Source organism: Barbatula barbatula (assembly GCF_947034865.1).
Source record: "Barbatula barbatula genome assembly, chromosome: 16".
NCBI classification, from domain to species: domain Eukaryota; kingdom Metazoa; phylum Chordata; class Actinopteri; order Cypriniformes; family Nemacheilidae; genus Barbatula; species Barbatula barbatula.
The window spans coordinates 7,477,741-7,498,125 of NC_136779.1; the positions used below are offsets into that span (position 1 = coordinate 7,477,741).

General features: G+C 38.4%; 3 protein-coding genes across 4 annotated transcripts; 1 reads left to right on the forward strand and 2 right to left on the reverse strand.

Annotated features, from left to right (window-relative positions):
- Nucleotides 1-757: 757 nt before the first annotated feature.
- rnf40 (ring finger protein 40) lies at nucleotides 758-11,221 on the reverse strand. 2 transcript variants are annotated; one of them, XM_079476260.1, is made up of 20 exons: nucleotides 11,120-11,221; nucleotides 9,980-10,123; nucleotides 9,553-9,720; nucleotides 9,070-9,379; nucleotides 8,433-8,624; nucleotides 8,190-8,311; nucleotides 7,899-8,045; nucleotides 7,425-7,499; nucleotides 7,197-7,316; nucleotides 6,739-6,918; nucleotides 6,509-6,644; nucleotides 6,099-6,220; nucleotides 5,425-5,687; nucleotides 5,180-5,297; nucleotides 4,939-5,088; nucleotides 3,656-3,868; nucleotides 3,383-3,508; nucleotides 3,122-3,262; nucleotides 2,932-3,033; nucleotides 758-2,015 (listed from the first exon to the last, which is right to left on the reverse strand). In XM_079476260.1, exons 1-20 carry the CDS (start codon nucleotides 11,210-11,212, stop codon nucleotides 1,839-1,841), a joined length of 3,099 nt encoding a protein of 1,032 aa, XP_079332386.1. In that variant the 5' UTR covers nucleotides 11,213-11,221; the 3' UTR covers nucleotides 758-1,838. The 2 variants fall into 2 exon arrangements, with proteins under 2 accessions (XP_079332386.1, XP_079332387.1); XM_079476261.1 differs by lacking the exon at nucleotides 11,120-11,221 and adding an exon at nucleotides 10,971-11,074 and having other exon boundaries at nucleotides 771-2,015.
- Nucleotides 11,222-11,447: 226 nt separating this feature from the next.
- On the forward strand, nucleotides 11,448-15,015 carry cfap119 (cilia and flagella associated protein 119). The gene is made up of 9 exons (XM_079475775.1): nucleotides 11,448-11,603; nucleotides 11,715-11,749; nucleotides 11,836-11,901; nucleotides 12,452-12,615; nucleotides 12,707-12,777; nucleotides 12,886-13,002; nucleotides 13,101-13,173; nucleotides 13,255-13,368; nucleotides 13,948-15,015. Exons 1-9 carry the CDS (start codon nucleotides 11,580-11,582, stop codon nucleotides 14,115-14,117), a joined length of 834 nt encoding a protein of 277 aa, XP_079331901.1. The 5' UTR covers nucleotides 11,448-11,579; the 3' UTR covers nucleotides 14,118-15,015.
- phkg2 (phosphorylase kinase, gamma 2 (testis)) lies at nucleotides 14,094-19,204 on the reverse strand. Its single transcript, XM_079475774.1, has 10 exons — nucleotides 19,009-19,204; nucleotides 18,639-18,742; nucleotides 18,364-18,539; nucleotides 18,220-18,274; nucleotides 18,060-18,125; nucleotides 17,559-17,722; nucleotides 16,217-16,307; nucleotides 15,927-16,080; nucleotides 15,554-15,679; nucleotides 14,094-15,467 (listed from the first exon to the last, which is right to left on the reverse strand). Exons 2-10 carry the CDS (start codon nucleotides 18,731-18,733, stop codon nucleotides 15,222-15,224), a joined length of 1,173 nt encoding a protein of 390 aa, XP_079331900.1. The 5' UTR covers nucleotides 18,734-18,742; nucleotides 19,009-19,204; the 3' UTR covers nucleotides 14,094-15,221.
- Between the last annotated feature and the right edge of the window lie 1,181 nt (nucleotides 19,205-20,385).

A 20,385-nucleotide genomic window follows, 5' to 3' on the forward strand; every position in this document is an offset into this window, starting at 1 on the left:
TGTACTGAGATTCGGTGGTTGCCTCAATGCCTCACACACTAGGTAGACCACGTTTTTCGGCATCAAACGTGAGTCGAAATGATAAAAACCACGTCCAAGTAGGCAGCGCACTAGCTTTTGGGACACGGGCATTAATCTCTGTATTCACCGCACGACGCATCAGTTTGTACAGATTGATGCGCGATGCACCCTTATTATTCTTCACGTGGTTTCGTTTTAGTTTTTTTGTGGTGTTTCCGCGAAAAGGTAACAAATAACCCGTCTCTCCATTCATTGGAAATACAACCTGTCTAACATTACGGGTCACCCGTATTGACGAGAATTATTGATGTCACGCGGTAGGAAACGTCAGAATTTCACATTTAAAAGACGACGACGAAGTGTCGGTGTGTGAAAAACAAGTACTTTTTGCAAGACGACAAAAGACAGACCCCAGTACATGTTTGAGGGGGTTAACGGCACATTAAAGCCACCCCACCCAACTACGTAATTTGCTGTCTGTGGTCCAAGAGAGCAAACAACAGTTCTGTGTTTGGCAGACTCCGCGCAGACTGAGAGGAAAAGCAGTACAACAGTTATTAAGATGATCATGGGCGCGGGAGAATAACATACGGTCAAATTGCGCAATACAATGGAAAATATTTACATTCAGGGCAAGAAAAGCGAATGCACATGCTATCTTTCACCCCACCGCTGTTTCTCTAGTTACGCCTAATATTCGAGCATTTGTTAAGACATCTGCATTTACTTAAGACACATACATGTGAAATAAATGTTTCACGGGATTGTATTGGCAGACAGCATGTGTAACATTTCAGGGTTTTACATTTGGACAGCTAGATATCTTTTTGCACTATTCACAACAATAACATTAAAAACTTTTCAGAATGAAAACTCGTGTTTATCTGTCACATTAACCTGCAATGCCAAATCGTTTAACAACACACAAAAGTTTCAACAAGGCTGATAAGGAGAAACAATTGCATAAACACATTACATAATGACTGATTTCTTGGTTGACATCAAATCACAGTGTTTATGTAAATGCACTTCACTTTTTTTATATAAAACTGTGCTTGTTGTTGATCTATTTTTGAATGAATGTACACATTTCTATTTTTTCTAGAAAACACCTACATCATTTACTGTGACTTTAAACTACAAAGTTGATCCTATGTTTTTATTTTAAAACACTGCACCACAATTCATGTTTCAATGTCTGCAGTTCTCTTCTCGTACCCATCAGGTTTATTGGTCATCTGAAGGGAGTGATGCCATAGAAACTAGCGCTCATCATTATTGGATCCAGTTACTACACCATCACATCTGTTCATTAGTAACCGAACAGGGTTTATGAACACTGACTGTCACCGTAGAAACAGGCTCTGATCATTATTGGATAGAGTTACTGTATGACTCAATCAAACAAGGCTTAAAATTGTCTAAACATATTCTGTGAACTTTAAAGGTGTGTGTCATGTGTAGTTGACATTTATGATACTTGGTAATTTTTCCTCTTTTTTATGGCGATTCAAGTGCACGTTAAAAAAAATAAAGTAAAGTAAAAAGGAAATACACTGTAAAACTTTAAGGAACACAGTAAGGGAGACAGGAGTCGATGCATTTTTCCGCAATGAAGGAACGCTGCTGGTGTGCTGTTGACCATGAACTATCACTGTTACTTCATCACAACAGTTTCCATTCTGTCACTGTCTGTTTGGTCATCAGCGCCACCTCTCACAGATGGGAGTGAAAGTGGCCCTTCAGAGCACATTAAAATACCAAAGCATCTTTCATCCCTCTCGGAGGACTCATTCAATCACGTCGTTCTTGCTAAATTAAGTTATGTAGATGCGATGGAAGTCATTGGCTCCAAAAGCAGCGTTGCATTTGGGGCACTTCCTCTGCCGAGTGTCGTAACGGGTCTTCAAGCATTCGTAGCAGAAGACGTGGAAGCACTTGGTGAGGACGGTCTCCTTGTCTCGGGTGTTACAACAGGGACACCGCAGTTTAGCCTATTAGAGAGACGTCAGTTAGTTGCATAATCTAATCAATTCCAAAGGCAAATGAAGTAGCTAGAAATATGTAGCTTTTATAAAGCTACGCTGCCAGTCAAAAGTTTGGATACACTTGACTGAAATATGTCTTACTATTTTAGTACCCTCGTGATCTAAAGCCCCATACTAAATGCAGAAAAAAGGTTTAAAAGTTAAAAAAATCTATGTATGGATTGATCGGATAGTAAAGGAAAGGCAGCCCAAACAAGTGGCCGGCATATTGGAAAAAAACATCCCAGTTGGATCACTCAAGCTGGTTGAGAGAATGCCCAGAGTGTGCAAAGCTGTAATCTAGTCAATGGATGGCTGCATTGAAGGAGCTAAAATACATGACAGTTTATGATTTGTTTTTGGTCCCACACTTCCATTTGTATTATTTCACATTTCTGTTGATATTACGTTGTTATAATTGCTTCCAATGTTTCCTCATCTGTAAGTCGCTTTGGATAAAAGCGTCTGCTAAATGACTAAATGTAAATGTATTATTGTACAGGGATAGTTCACTCTAAAATATTAATTCTCTCATCATTTGCTCACCCTAAAATTGTCCCTAACCTGTCCTGAATACATTTCTGTGTTCTGTTGAACTCAAAATAACATTCTGAAGAATATGGGGAACTAAAAAGTTCTGGGGCACCATCGACTACCATAGAAGTTTATGGTACTACTATGGTAGTCAATAGTGCCCCAGAACAGTTAGTGTGTTCAGAACAGTTTTGTGTTCAGAAAAACAAATAAAATGAATACAGTTCTGGAACATCTTGAAGTAATTGATGACAGAATTTTAATTTTTGAGTGAACTGCCCCATTAATGCACCCGAACTTGTGAATTGTAGGGCATATCAAAACAACAGTTGTAACAGCAAATCTTTACCTTATACTGATTTATTTCTTCTTGCAGAATCTCATCAGCATCTGTATACACCTCCACCTTCTTCTGCTTCTCTAGCTTACGCCGCAGTCTGGACAAGTCCTCCTGTAAAAACAACCAAACAAACACATGAATTACTTCTTTGATCCCTAATCCATTTATATCTCTGTAACACACCACAAATGCCCAGTACCTGTGCTCTCTTAAGGTTGGCGCTCTCCCGCTCACGGGCATTACGATTATCTAACACAGAGGCTTGGATTTCTCTCATCTTGGTCTGAGTGTGCTCCAGCTGCACTTTAAGGTCCTCTGCCAACTGGGCTGCCTCCACCGCCTGAGCCATAGATGAGAACACATCACTGAACACACATCTGGAAATACATCCCTGCACAGCGGTGAATCTGAGTCATGGTCACAGAACAGAGGTGGGCGTCTCTGTTTTCTTCCGACTTACCTTGCGTTTGTTGAGTTCCAGCGCTTGAGTACGCAACGCAAGCTCTTTCTCAAGACCAGCCAGCGTGCTCTGCAGGACACCTTCCTTCTCCTCTAGCTTCTGCACAACCAGCAGCTGTGCGTCCACCTGGGAACAGCAGTAAAAGCTACGTCAGTATTGCGAAAACAGAACTTGTAAATCTCTTTTACGTGCAGATTTTCTGCCTCGTAAAGAGAGAGAGAGAAACTTCCATTTAGATTCAATACAATTTTGAGTTAAATGTGAGAAACGTACCTGGGTTTTGAACGTGAGCACCTGGTCCGCCAGTTCCTCCTTCTCCTCCCGCAGGAGCTTGTAAATCTGGTTGGATTTGATTCGCTCACTCATTAGCTTGAAGTTGGCATCATCTTTTTCTCTGAGCTGCTGCATGAGTCTGCTGTTCTGCTCCTGCATGTCTTCAAATGCCTGTCCTGTCACATCCATTTCACTCAGCAGAGCTTCTTCCTCCTGAAACATCCGGAATATCAAGTCAAGTTTTAAACCGCACAGATTGACCATTGCACAACATATCTCATCATAAAAAAATGACACATGCATTTCAACTAGTGTTAGATGTTTAATAGTCGACTAAACGTTAGTCGATGTGAATGAGGCTTGGTCGAATACATTTTCATTGGTCGGTTAGAATAAAAATTCATGTGACGTCACGCAGTCTGTATGCCCGTTAAAACCTCATGCCGCTTTAGCTAGGTCAGTGTATGATATCAAAGCAAGCAACGAAAGATCAACGCGAAAAGTGCCTTTGATAATAAATACTGTATAAAGGGACACTATTTGGTGCTGCGCGATGAGACCACAAAAGGAATTTATTTATACACAAGCTGCTGTCTTACAACCACGTTTTAAGAGCTTGTCATTCCTTGACAGAGACAAACGAGAAGATGCACACTTTACAGTGTCGGATCTGGCCAAAAATGTATCTACAGAAATCTGTTTTTATCTTTTATTAGTTACTTTATTTTTGCTTTTTACTCTTCTTCTACTTAAAATTGTATTTTGTACTAATATTTTAAAGAGTTGCCGTTTGAGGTATGTTTATTTTTTTATCAGTTTATTTTATTCAAAAGGGTGTTTTATGTTTATGGTTATTTTGTTGGCAAGTTCATTTGGCATGTAACTGATGTTATAGTTTGTATTTTTGTTAAAAAATTATTCAAATTTACAGGCAGTCTCCTTGCTGTTTTTCCAACACGTTATAATTATATATTTTTCCTGTGTTGCTGCGGCTAATTTTTGTGTCAGTTTAAGCACTTAATTCATATTTTAAACGCTTTATTATTATGATTTAGCATTTCTCTGTAATATGTAAGATATGGACATATTTTCTCAGCCCTTAAACTTAGACTAATCTTTTCCTTGTATATATAATTATACATTATACATAACTACGTCAACATCATAAATGTACGATATTCGACTAATTGCCTAAATGAAGGTCGACTAGGAAAATCTTTAGTCGGGAGCAGCCCTAATGTCAACCTAGATCGCTGACAATCCTTCGGTTTAACTGAACACACCTGTTTCGTAGCAGCCAGTTTTTTCTGCAAGTGTTCGATGGTCTCCTCGGCCACACGTATCTTGCAGAGGGCATCTTCATCAGCCAGTTTCTTGCTCTCTTTCCTTTCCCTTTCTTCCAGTTCTCGCACTCGCTGCCTCAACTCGTCCACCTGTCAGACAGTGTCGACATCAAGAGTAAGAAAAGGACCATCTGCATGATAATGGTTCTGGCACACAGAGTAGATGACTGGGTTTGTGTACCTCTGCTTTGGACTTCTTTTCTGCGGCCATTAGCTGGACTTTGTCCCGCTGCTCTTTGGGGGCTGATTTGTACATGTCTAGCAGCAGTTTCATTTCCTTCTGAGACTCCTGAGCTTTTCTGTTTGATGAATGCAGATGGTAAGATGATAATATAAATCGGAAGTTCATCTTTGATTCAGAATGAGGTGCTACTACAGCAGTACACATCGTCTAGCAGAATATAAACTCATGAAAATAAAACATACTTTAGCTCTGCTCTGAGCATCTTCAGCGTGTCCGAGTCTTTTCTTTTCATCTCCTCGCTGCGCTGTCTCTCGCGCTCTCTTTCTCTCTCCCTTTCTCTCTCGACCTCCCGCTCTCTCTCCCGAGCTCGCTGCCTCTCCAACTCTCTCCTCCTCTCTTCCTCCTCCTCCTGGTCCTCATCTTCCTCCTTCTTAACCTCTAATCCACCATCACCCAAGCTTTCTTCCAACATCAGCCCACTTACATCACCACTCTGGCACTTCAACTGTAAAAAAACAACAAGAGCACCACAGATTCATATTAGACACAACAACAGCCACGTACGTATATTGGTGTTCCAGTAGCTCAACTGGTAGATCATTGCAATACCAGCACAAAGGATGTGGGTTTGACTCCAAGGGAAAACACATACTGATCAAATGTAGAGCCTGAATGTACTGTAAGTTCCTTTGGATAACTGTCTACCAGGTGCATGAAAAATTATGTAAATACCCCCAAAACAATTGTCAGGTAAAAAGGCGTGAATAAATGAAAAAATCTTTCAAGAAAGTATGAACACAATAAGCCACAAGAGGGTTATTTACAACAGGAAAGGGGCCAAAACATATAAAACACACCCAGAAAAACATATACATAGTGCATTCTTTAAGATACAAAATTTGATCTGAATAAATACCTTGTTAATTTCCATCTGTTTCTCACGCAACTTTCTCTTATATCTCTGCACGTCCCCTTTGAGCTGATGATTGTGGTTCTGCAGACTGCTGATTAAGTGTCTCATTTCTCTGTTTATTGGGCCTGAGGAAACATTGAGAAACAAGAGAGAGAGAGAGAGATGGTGATGCAGATAGCATTCAGACACTGACAGACGTTTCGGTTTATGAAGGAAAAGTGAACCCCAGCCAAAACCATGAACAATTGCTAAAGTGATGACAGGATACACCACCCCCACAGACTTTCTCGCTGCGGCCATGGTTACTGTAAAACAAACGTGCCTTGGGAAATTCACAGCTAAGGAATCTGACCTAAACTGCTGGGAATGTCAATCTGTCTCCAGGGATAAATGAAAAGCACGGGTGCCGTTACCTGCTTGCTCATTGGCTGCAAGATTCTGCTCGAACTCGATCCGGAGCATTTCATACTCTTTTCGGACCTGGGCTAGTGTGTCTTCTAGCTGGATGACTTCAGTACGTAACTTCTTCTGAAGAGACAACTCGTCACTCTGCAAATAATAACATCCGATTGTTGCAAAAAACTTTCTCAAATATACACAATTATAAAACCAGCAATAATGTATGTCCCATAATCTCTTTTACCTCCATGTGCTCTATCTGCCGCAGGTGAGCATTCTTGGCAGTGAGCAGTAGAGCTCTGGCTTCATCCAATTGGGTCTTCACACTCAGAGACTCATTGTAGAGCAGAGAGAATTGTGATTGGAGGCACTTGTATTCTGGCGTCTCCTTCAACACCTCCTCTGGTATATTTCTTAGATCCATCTGGATGCAGAAGTCAACAATAGGTCACAACAAATTCAAGTGCCTTTAAAACGTCATAAAAGCAAAAGCTGTGACTCCCTTATGGGAAATGTTGATGACTCACCATGCGATTTTTTTTTATGTATATTTTTGTCCAAACTGTTTCTTAAATGAGAACTACTAATACCACCAAATTTTGATAAGCAATTTTCTGTTTAACAGAAAACGGTATCATCCAGTAATTTCTTGTGTTTTTTAAATCATAATAAAGAAAGCTGGACTGGTGTGTGCTTCCGCACCTTTAGCTTCTCACTCTCCCGAACAGCTTCTTGTAGCTCTTGCTGGAGTTTCTCAAGCTCTGCCATACGGCTGTTGGCAAGCTCCTGATTCTGCTCCAGCTCCGCATTCAGAGACTCAAACTGAGAATACAGAAATACTTATTACTCACGGACAATAACAGATTGATATAGATTAAAGAACAGGGTCTACATTATTGCAACAAACTAATTAATTTTGATTTGCTTTACCTTTTGTATACTGAGTGTGATTTGACCACCAGGTAATCCGCCAGAACTGCCAGTGGCATAATAACCCGAATTAAGCTTTAAAAAAAACATGAAATAAAATGTATTTTAATAGTTACATTAATAATAAACATAGTGAAACCTACAAACAAGAATATTATCACATCATATGATATAACTGTATATTTTATTGCATATTAGGGGAATATTACAGCATATTTCTACTGTAAATTATGGTTTAATAAATAATTATCATCTGTCAATTTCCTTTCTTAAAGGAAGTACTGATAATACACACATTCACGCACATCATACACTGATAACTCTGATAGATCTTGATTTGCAAAGAAAATTCACATAACTATACTTCATTAACATGAAAGCACCCACCTTGGGATGATCAAAAAAAATTAAGACTCAGCATTACAGTAAACAAACAGGATAAGAGACAGTTACTTTCTAAGAACTCAAGCTGACCTGCTCCAGAGCTTCTGCTAGATGCTTATTCAGTTTCTGCTCTCTCTTACGAAGTTTCTCGATATCCCACTGCAGGTCCTCCACAGCGGTTTCCATCTCAGACACTTTAGTCTCGGAACTTGTGACTTTGTCCACTAGTTCATTATACTGTGAAGGCAAGAACTGGTCTTAAGGACAGCCAAGATAACAGAACTTAAAACTGCAAGAGTCAGTATCACATTAATAGCTGGGAAAGTCTTAACTTAACCTAATAAACAAATGTAACAAACACCCTTCTAAAAATCTGTTTACCTCTAAAGACATTTTGTGATGTCTCCCCTGAAGAGAGGAAGTTAGGTCTTGCAACCGACTGTTTTCCTCTAGAAGTTTGCGGTTTGTGGCGACTATCTCTCGCTGACTGTCATCCTCACAAACTGGTAAGATAACAAAGCAGCGCACAAGTTTACTGTCTGTTCACACAGCGTTTAAACCAATGTGATATACGCAAAATAAAGTGCAGACATGCTCTTTACAGTTACTGTAAAATCTTTTTACCAGCTGTTTGCACTTTAGAGCAGAGCTCCTCGATGCTGTTGTGCAGACGGTCAAAGATGCAGACCACGCAGGCTACTGCCCCCTTGCTGAACTGCATTCTGTCCTGCAGCTGCAGGGTGAGTTCCTCCTCACTACTGTTATCCAGAATGGCCAGGAACGACTTCGCACTCTCACTGAGAGGCGGTGGAGGAGCTACATATCACAAAACAGACTCAGTAAAAAATTTTGAATGGTACAATGGGTCTGAACAGTTTGTATACCTACAAGACAGTATTTAATTTATTTAATCATTATTAGTTTAAAAAAATTGTCTTTATGAAATAGAAGAACAGAGTAAGGCTGATGAATAGAGTGGGAGGACAAAATCTATAAGAATAGGTTGTTGTGGCCTAGTGGTAAAAGCGTCGGACTCGTAACCAAAAGTTCATCGGTTCGATTCTCATGGCCAGCAGGTAGCGACTGACGTGCCCTTGAGCAAACCCTTGTTTTCTCCCCGGGCGCTGTAGTGATAGCTGCCCACTGCTCCGACTTGCAGTGCATGTGTTCACTACTCACTGGATGGGTTAAATGCAGAGTTCACATTTCGGTTATGGGTCACCATAACTGACAAATAGGTCACTTTCATTATAACATTTACCAGTTATTCCATCCTCCACTGGTTTCTCTGGTGGCTTCTCCTCAGTGTCAGCATGTTTCCGTTCCTGCTCCTGTTCCTTTTCCTGCGCTAGATCTTTCTGTTCTTCACTCTTATGGGCAGGAGGCTGGGGGACGCCGTCCTCTCCCTCCACTGGAGCTGGTAATGGAACTGAAGGTTCAGGCGCCGACAATGGGACAGCAGCTGGGAGAGGCACTTCTGAAGGGACAGGAGGTGTGGCAGGAGTCTGGACAGGTGCTGGGGGATCCTTAGGGTCTACATGCTGCAGCAGGTCATGAATATTTTCCTCCAGCTGTGGAATGGACAAATAAGTGATGGGTTCAAATCAACACCTAAAATAGATTTGCTCACACCGGTACTTGCAAGAGAGCAAAATAATAGGAACTAACTTACATATGCATTACTCACTGTTGAAAAGGGCCATTTTAATAAATAGACAAAATAAAAGAAAACTGAGATGTAAACCTGAGTCCAGCAGCGGTTGACGATAAGCAGGGTGGTGTCATCTGTGGCCTGCCTCTTCTCTAGCTTCTCAATCTTTTCTCTCAACTCGTCCTCCAAAGCCTGTCTCTGTTCAAGGCGCTCGTAAAGCTTCTTGTTCTTGAACTGAATGACCTTCATGTCCATCTCCTCCTGCACAAACCGAAGTGGAAATCATTGTTGAAAAAGTCAGGAGAGGGTTAGTTTATGACAGCACATGTCATAATGCGTTTACCCGGGTAAGCAAGGCTGATTTGACGGAGTAGTGAAATAAAACCTCCAAGATGCATGCTTGTCTTGAGTGATTTCTTTGCATAAGGAATTCTAGGCAAAATAGACTTTGCAAGCGAAAAAAACAATGTATTTAAACTGGCAGATACAAAATATTCTGCTTTAGTAGTAGAACACTAACCGTAGAAGAAACCCCTCCAATCCGAATGGGCTCTATAAGAGTTGTAGTAGTCTTCTCCTCTTTTTTCATCTTTTTTTCAGGCGGACCAGGGGGACTATCCCCCCCTGAGGGCCGCTTCCCACCCCCAGTGGCAGACATGCTTCCCTAAAACAGACATCACATTTTAGACTGAGCATTAACTATTGAAAAAATATTATTCAGGACAACAACACACACAGATAACAAAAACATCAATTACGTGTGAATTACACAAGGTATTTTATGTAAATAGATTGTATCACTGTTACTTGATGTGACCAGACACAGTGAAGAGATTTTCCACTGATAATATATCTCCACACTGGCCTAAAAACTGTCAATTCATGAATTTACTCATCACAAAAAAGATCCATTATAGATTTCGTTTAAGCAAAGTAATTACATGATTTATCACTAAATTAAAAAATCATGTATTTTATTATGTTATCATGTTTTCTTGTGTTAGTTAGCCATTGTTTTTTGTGTGGCTTAAATCAAAACAAACCAACTGCAGTTTGATTGAAATGACTTGGAATGAACAATTAAAACATGTTTTTTAAACAGAGTTATCTCATTTTGGAAACTCTTCAAATTTACTTATACAATTAATTTGGGCTAACACCGTTTGCGACAAAAAGGTATAAAACAGACTACAAATTTCCGTCGCCGAACCTCTCGAGAAGCTATAACAGATGTTTTAAACGCACCACAGATGTTTTTTTACATTTAAATGTACATTCTGTATATGAATTGTAGGTACCAACGGCGCTTTTGAGAGGTACCATTAGCTTACAAATGATCGTAGCGATAGGCTAGCTAGCGAGCTACAGCCATCAAAACGATATAAGTGTTACATTTTACATTGCATTATGTTATAGTTTTAAGTCATATTGAATTAAACAACTTTTAAGTTAGTCCGGTATTGTATAATCAACATTTGTGTTTTTTATTTACTCTGCACATTGAAACAAACCTCTGTGCGGACCAAAAAACAGGAAGAACGACAGATGTGTGATGACGGACACTACGGAACAAAATAACGTGTACCAAAATAAAAGTGCTGTAAGCTGACCGGGTACAGGCCAGTGTGTATAAAATAGAATTTGTTTGTAATACTCATACCTTTTTGGACATTTGCCTACTGGTGGATTTGCTTGAAGTGAATGATTTGTAAAAACGTACGGCAGTGAACGCTTTCAAGCTATGATAGTGCATTACGTCACTTCCTGTAGTACGTTTATAAAATAAAAGATCTCAGACGTCGGTCATAGCTTTATTTTACTGCTTAATTCGTTAATAATAACAAGAAATGTTTTTTTAATCAAGTTTAAAGCAATTATATTTCATTTTTTACTGTGTTGGTATTTTTACCTGTTGGAATAGGAATAAAATTCCTAAATTGGAAATTGGAATAATTCATAGTGCACTTCCTCGTGTGAAGTTGTCTCTTAGTTGCTAGGATACTATACAACATACAGCACAACACATACAAGTGGTTTGGATTTAGGTTTTTACATAAGAGCGCTGCAGAGTATGTCAGCAAGGGTTTGCTGGTAGCATACACGTTTCAGAGTCATTCAAAATGAAGTCTTTTGAGGAAATTAGGGTAAGACATAAGCTCTGTTTTCATATCTTGCAACTAAGAGATCAATAAAAGTTGTCTTTATGATGTTGAATCAGTTATCAGTAGAAAGTAATAGCACTGTGTTTTTTATAGGTGCCCCAGCCTCCAAGAGCAGGAGTGTTGTTATGGTAAGTGCCATAAATAATTACATTTGATCATAGCCAGAAACAGACATCCAAAACCTAAATAATTAGAATTCTTGTTTACTCTTCAGGGCAGATCTAAAGCAGAGTGACTTGGAAGAGCTTGAGAGGACCAAGTCTATACCAGAGATTGAAAGGTTTACACAAATATTTGTTATACTACGTAGTGATAATTCACCCAAAAATGGAAATTCTGTCATAATTTACTCACCCTCAGGTTGTTCTAAACCTGTGTAAATTAATTTGTTTTGCTGAACACAAAGCACGATATTTAGAAGAATGTCAGTAACCAAACAGATCTCGCCCCCATTTACTGCCATAGTAGGGAAGTGTAAAACAATTGGAGTAATTGATAATTCTTCCAAATATCATCCTTTGTGTTCAGCAGAACAAAGAAATGTATACAGGTTTGGAACCATCCGAGGGTGAGTAAATGATGAAAGAATTTCCATTTTTGTGGGAACCATACCTTTAACATGGTGTATTATTATATACAGTATTGTCCATAAGTTTACTGAATACTGAATATTGTGTATAATGTTGCCTACACAAGTCACTTGAGAAGCTACATTTACTTTCACATCATACTCTGTGGGAGGGAAAGAACAGCACTACAATCATTATGCCCAATGTTCAGAACATTGCTTGTCCTCACATGAACGCCCATTTTTGCTTGTTTTAATTTAGGATTTTATGTGGTGCATTGGTCCCAGATGTGCCTGAGCCCAAACGGGGAATACTGCTCGAGCTATACACAAATCAAGTGTTGTTCTGCAAGGAGAAACATTTCAACAGGGAACAAACTTCTGTTCTCATTTCCATTGTCAAGAATGTGCATCAGTTTAGCACAGGTGTTAGGTTTGTTCTGTGTGTAGCAATCATGTTACTAAAGAGTTAATTTTATCTTTATATGAAATGTTTCTCTTATTATTACTATTCCAGAAACACCCCTTAACAACGCAGATCAGTGTTTTACCTACTGCAGTGAACTTCTGCTTTGTCATTCAGTCAGAGTAAGTATCTCATATCTGTTCGGTGGAAGTTGCGTTTAAAAATGTCACAAATTTAGAGCATAAACATTCTTTTAAAATCACTATTTTGTTTTCTCTCATTAAATACAGAGGCCTCCCTTCAGTATTGATCTTTTCAATGGTGATCAAGTGACAGAGATTTTATCCAATTTTATCAACACATATATAAGACACTATTCTTTATACAAATACATTTTTACCCCAGAGGTATGTGTGAGGTTATGTCTATCAGAATCTTAGAATTAACTTTATGGTGTAAACAAAATTAGGTTTATGAATTAAAGCACCTCATTGTCTTCATAAAGGTACATTTAGATTTGTCGTTGTCCTATGTTGGAATACCTGCGCTCACAGGTGAAGAGGAAATTGCCAGATCTGGTAAATACATTTTTGATAAGTCTATATTTTTACACCGTACAAGTTATTTTGTAATCATACAGAGTAAAATATGATCTAAAGAGAGTTCAGCAGATAATGGAAGGGAATTCGAAAGGGAGATAGTGATGGATGAAGATCAACAAAGTGCAGCAACACCAATAATGAAGACAACAGAGGCAGACAGTCCTGAACAAGGTAATAGTAGGTCAATTGCTTTATTAAAATGTATGTTAACACAAATATTTCAAATGTATGGCTAGACACCTGCACACACACACAAACGCATATCAAAATTCTAGCATATTGCATGCACAGTGTTTCGGACTGGTTTAAATGTTTGTGACCCAGTTTGTGAAAACCAGACTGAAGTCTCAAAACCTGATTATTTTGATTTCAAACTTGAATTTCACTATAGATTTACATCTTTGAGGTGGCAATATATTAACTCAGTCTAAGATATTCAGGTTATATCACAGAATGTTCTTTACACTATTTGTGAAAATCACAAAAAAGACTATCTGGGTTTTTACAGACAGGGTCATATTTTTGAAAGCTTCCATGAGTTTTTATACAATCTTTTGACGGTTTTCAAGCTTTTTACTAACAGTGAACAGTATACAGTTCTGACAAATACTTTATAGAAGGCTGCAACTGCCACTTAGGTGTTTTTTAAAAAGGCAAACAATAAAAAATAAAAATAACATTTTATTTAAATGAAATAATAATATTATAAAGATTAACTTAATGTATGTATATATATTTGCTTTTTTTCAGGTTCCACACCAAAGTCTGAGCTCAGGACTATAGTTCAAAAGGAGGTGAGAGAAGAAGTGATGCGCTTGAATATCCAGCTACAAAAAAGGTTGCAGGAAACTGCCGAGCAGCTTGATGGTGCCATTAGTAAACTAGAGGCCCACATTCAAGTTAAAAATAAGATTTTATAAATGTGTGTTCATATAGATATACGTATTTAGTTACTGTTTTTAAAGAAGTCATTCTTTAAATATGCAAAAAAGTTACACAAAAGGTAAAAACACACAAAACAGCAATTATAATATATGTATGCCTGTTGTTTAGAAACACTACGGTGATGCTGAATGAATAATGTCGACTGTAAAAGGCAGATGATAAAACATATAAGTAATCATTTAAAAAAAAAAAACTTGACATACAGTTTTGAAAGTATAATAACTCCTATATAGTATAGTATAATAATACCTAAGGTTATACAGCTGTACTGCAACATTTCAAGTAAAATTTCCTCTGTATTGTCAATCTATTGTTACACGTTCCTCATCCATTTATGGTTTAGTCTGGAATTATTTTAATTTTATCAGAATGGTATGAAGTTTTGTTTAAAATCAGTCAAAGGATGCATATGAATTGAACTAGAGAGCTTTAAAAACTCTGTCCAATCAAGTAGGTAATCTTGAATGTGAGACCAATTTTTTGTAATCTGGTCCATAATCTCAGCAACAGCAGATGCTACACAAGCATATTAAAACAAAAGCATTTAAAAGCAAACAAAAAAACAATGAGTAGTTAAACTGAGGTCACTTGACATTAAATCAAAAAGCACCACCTTTTAAAGGAATAGTTCACAGAAGAAAAATCTCACCCGCAGTTCTAAAAACCATATGACTTTCTTCTACACAAAAGCAGTTTAACCAAAATGCCCAAGATGATTTCAAATTGAAAGTGAATATTGACCATGGGTATCAAGCAAGCTATATTTACATTAAGTTATCGTATAACCTGGAATGGTAATCGTTGAATGGAACACAATGTTTGTATGGGGCTTTTTTTTGGCGTTCCTTGGAATAAAGAAAATCATATGACATGAAGGTTTTGAATGACATGGTAAATCCTGTGATAGCATGAACATAATCCAACTATTTCCTTTAAAGACAAAATAGAAGTCTATAAATAATTAATAAATTGTTTTTAGTTTTAAGTGCCTTTGGACAGCCTATATATGTTCTATAAAAAAAGGAAACCAATAAAACTGGATAAACGAAAAATATCATTAGAAACCGAAGAAATGACCTTTAGCTTTCAAGGTCTTCAAGGCCCAGAAGATTGATTTTAGATGTGTTCTGGAACAGAGCAGCTCGGTTCTGTTGCTCTCCTTTCTTCACCCAGTGTCCATATATGCGGAAAGCACAGCCATCGATAAGCTTCCGCACACCACGCAGGGAATACGGGTCTCTTGCCAGAAGCTCCTTTGTTAGCGGTCTGGCTCGATAGTAGCTGCACTGCATTCGTATACAGGCCAACACAGTCACGATCAAGACCTGAAAATGTAAACGATACTTGTGAAGTAGTAGTGACACCAAGTACCAATTCAGCATTCCAACAATTTAGTAAAAGTGAAACTCACTCTAAACGTCTTTCTGGGACTAAAAAGCCGCACTTCTTCCTTTTGGTACTGACGGAAGAAAGGATGAGCCAAAGCTTGCTCGGCGGTGAGGCGAAATGAGGGTTCAACCACTAAAAGCCTTGAAATCTAAGGGACAAGAAACTTTTTATACAACGTGTTTAATTTGACAATATTTTCAGCAACCAATAAGAGTGTAGTACTCTTAGCTCTGTCTTAGACATTTTACCATGTTTAAATATATCCCATATTTCCATTGACTTTTTTTCCCAAAATCAGAATAGAAAATGGGAAACAACCCTGTATATTCCACTTGGACCTGATCATAAGTGCCTACAGCTGGCATTTAATTTTTTTGCTACAAATAGAACCTCACCAAGTCTTTGACAGTGTCCGACCTGTCATCCCACTCCGTAGAACTTAACTGGTACCGACCATCCATGATCATTCTGAGCATAAGCATCTGTTTACGATGCCAGAAAGGTGGAGATCCAGCCAGAAGTGTGAACAGGATAACACCACATGCCCACCTTTGGGGACAAAATAGAAGACAACAATTTCGCACTGCACGAATGTTGATCAATCCTTTATTATAAATCATAATTGTAATATTGTAGAGTAAACCAGCAAACTGAATTCCTTTCATGTGAGAGATGATGTACTTACAGGTCAACCTCTTTTCCATACCCCTCATGCATCTCATCCATGGAACATTTCAGAATCTCTGGTGCCAGATACCCTGGAGTACCACATAACTCTAAAAAAAGACAAAGAATGTTTTTATATATATAATGGGCTATATGCATGTGTGCCTTCCCTGTTTCACAGCAAGCACCCTAGGCAGTTTCCATTGGGGAGACTAAAGGAAAAGTTCACCTCAAATTCAAAATTGTGTTATTTTTTACCCATATGACATTCAATATGTTTTAAGACCTCCTGGTCTCTTCAGAACACAAATGAAGATCTATTAGGTGATATCCGAGAGATTTCCAGGCTTCCTCATAGACATCATGGGTAATGTTGTTGTCAAGTTATTGTTAAATTGGTCCATCCGCTCAAAGTGGCTGAATTGAACTTTTTTGAAGCGACAAAAATACTTTATGTGCGAGAACAAACCAAAATAACGACTTTAATCGGTATAGTCTCCTCTGTCTTGTCAGTCTATGATGTGCGTTCACAAGAGCACTACGAAGCATGCGCATTCGGTTGGCCAAAAAAGTGCAAGTCTTCCTCAATATCAAAATCATCAGTCATTTTGCAAAGATCAGCTTATATACAGCGTGAGTCTGCTCTTAAACACAGAGTTGCGCTTCCAGGTTGTCAGTCAGAATGTCGGTGTCTTCCCCCATCGAATGCGCAGATGTCAAACAAAGTGCTCTCTTGAAGACCGACATAGACTGACAATTATGTGTTATTGCCACATAAAGTATTCTCATTGCTTCAAAAAAAAAAAATTCAATTGAGCCACTTTGAGCAGATGGACCAATTTAACGATGACTTTAGTACTTTTCTGGACATTGACAACAACTATAACAATGATGTCTATGAGGAGGCCTGGAAATCTCTCGGATGTCACCTAAAATATTTTTATTTGTGTTCCGAAGACGCCGGAAGGTCTCAAAACATGTTAAACATGTGGGTGAGTATAATATAACACAATTTTGATTTTGAGGTGAACTTTTGAGAATGGAAAAATAGTTCAATTTAGCATATGCTGTACATTGCCGCACACAGCAATAGTGTATATAAGTGCTGTTCTACTGTGTTTAAAAATGATACTATCATAAGTTAACATTTCGTTATAACATTCAAATACGGTGGAACGCCATTTTTATATACTACTGCTGTGTGCCGCAATGTACAGCATCTGCAAAATGTAATTATTTTCTAAGTTTTCCAGTTCTCTCTGCTTTTAGTCTCCCCGACCGGAAACTGTCTAGGGTTCTTTCTGTTAAACAGAATTTGCTGTTTTTATGCTGCTGTCTTAGTCAAGCACAGGATCTCTCACCTCTTAGTTTTTCATTAGGCTGCAGTTGGACTGAAAAACCAAAGTCAGATAATTTAATGTGTCCCTCGTCATCTAGCAGAACATTTTCAGGTTTGAGGTCTCGATGTACAATATTTAGAGAATGCAGATACTGGACTGCCTCCAGAAGAGCACGCATCATACTCCTAAACATCAGAACATGACAAAATAAAATTTCCGATTATGTTTTTAATAATAATGATTTGACATGAAGGCTTGAAATACCAATACTTGACATGTGATGACCAATATAAATAAGGCCTGTATATGCTTATCCAGCGGTACATTTCACTCAGGATTGCGCATGATGATTTTAATTTTGGTTACTATATACTATTATTCTAAAATATTAAAAGTAATAAAGGAAATGAATAAGTAATGTGTGCCCTTATGACTGGTTCTGTATCAGTTATGGTTTATATTTGGAATATTATAACTATAGGAATTTAAATGGCAAAATCTAGAAGTAAACTGAAAACTTGCCTTGTCTCTTTCTCGCTGAGAGTGACTTTTTCAGTCAAGTAATCAAACAGTTCTCCTCTTCTCATGCTGTAGGCAATATATACTGTTACTTTTTGTATTCACAGTGTGACATATTTTTTTTTATCAAGAAGTATACTCATCCACAAAAATCTATACTTACAGGTCAAAGACCAAAAATATGAAGGTAGTCGTCTCATAGGAATCAATAAGAGTGACTACAAAACAAGCCACAAAAAGATCACTTACTACTGAGAAAGAGCCAAACGCACAAGAGAAAAACATTAGAGGCACATTTTAGACTCACTGATGGACGGGTGACCCTCCACAAGGTTGAGCACTTGGATCTCTTTTAGTGTGGAGCTCTTCACTTCTTCCAGTTGCTGCTCTGTCATTTTCTCTGCCGTGATCTCAATGATTTTAACTGCATACTCTTGTCCTGTGTGTTTGTGTACACATCTGCGCACCACACTGCTCACACCTCTGCTCAAATTGGAACAAGTTTGATACACATTTCAGGTGAACAAATGTTATACTAACCAATGTCACGAGTCCCTTATTTAGTCCCGTGCAAATACTCACCTGCCAATGACTTCTTTGGGATCATATTTCTGATAAAATTCTTTTGCTCCAACCCAATCGGGCAGTTCACCTCCAAGAATGAGATCTCGAGTCATATTGACAGCCTAAGCAAGACAAATGACATGATTTTAGTATGTTTCAGGGAGGTTATGCATGTATGTTGACATGGTGTACTGGCAGTACAGATTGCTCAACCAACTAATCAATTATGTTTGTGCAAACACGGTTAATTTACATGTGTGCAAGCAGTTTAATACATCCTAAACGAAGTTACTGGACTAAATAAACGGCCATACTGTCAGAGAAATGATTTTCAGCTATCAATGACGTACTACCTAGTTAGGAAACAAAATACATAAAGTGTACTCACAACCAGCGCCACAAATCAAATAAAGTGCATCTGATAGTTTAGTGTCCTACTGAAAACAACTATTAAAATGTGTAGAATATTGCCACATCACTGTTGAAAGCTTATAGTTCTGCTGCAATGTCAACACCACCGTCGACTTACACGTCTCTATCTTGTCGTTGCAATGACACCTGCTAAACACACGCGATTCATCACTGCCACCCACAGGACGGAGCGGGTACTAGGAAAAACATATCCGCCCTCCAGCTTCTTACTTTGATCGGTTCGTGGAAGTTATTTTTTAAATGCAATAGCACCATAAGTACTACATAGAAGGAATGGTGAACTATTCAAGTGGTAGGGTGGGGGTCAACACATGTCATGCATTGTTGAGAAACTTAATGTATAAACTTATTTGCAGATTGCCAAATTGTCAAATCCTGGTCTTGGTGCTGTGCGATACCAGTCCACATCATTGCCTGTTTTAGTTTTTCATTGTCTTGTAGTTGTCATGTATGTGTTGCTGTTAGTATCTGTATATTTATTTATTGGACCATGAGTCTGGAAATAAAGTTGATGATGAATAATACTTCATTTCATTTAACCTGAGCGAAACATTGGCGATGTCTGATTCCTGTGACAACAGATGATGACCTTGACCTCTACTCTTGTACAGGCTACGTTCGTAATCGTTCATAATCGTCTGACAGAGCCCTCTGCTGGTGAAAATATTTCATGACTGCCACCTACCGGTAAAAACGAGATTTCAGACTCGATGACAGATTTTGATAAGGAATGTTTCCATAAAACTGAAAGGTATTTAAAACGAATAATGAATCAATAAATACTATTAAGTATTATTGCCTGTATTATGCGTGTTTCGTTTAATTTAAGATTAATCAGAGCATTAACACACAATAAAAGCAAGCAGGTGAAGTAAAGATGGTGTTTTCAGAATTAGAAATACTTTTTTGGGGGCAGTCGTGGCCAGAAGGTTGTCGGTTCGAGACTCAGGGACGACGGGTAGTGACTCACCCCTACTAGCTGCCCACTGCTCCGGGTGTACGTGTGTCCGCGATTTGTTGTGCATTTGTTTACTACTATCAGCTGTGGCCTAATGGTTAGAGTGTTGGGCTTGTGATCAGAAGGTTGCCAGTTCTAATTTCAGTGCCAGCAGGTCATGACTGAAGTGTCCTTGAGCAAGACACCTAACCCCTGATTGCTCTGCAGTAATGTGCCACTGTATAAAACAAACTACTTGTAAGTCAAGCGTCTGCCAAATGAGTAAATGTACTATCTGGATGGGTTAAATGCAAAAGTCACGTTTCGGGTGTGGGTCATCATATCTGAAAAAAAGGTCACTTTCACTCAGTTTATTGCCAGGTATGTTTCCACACA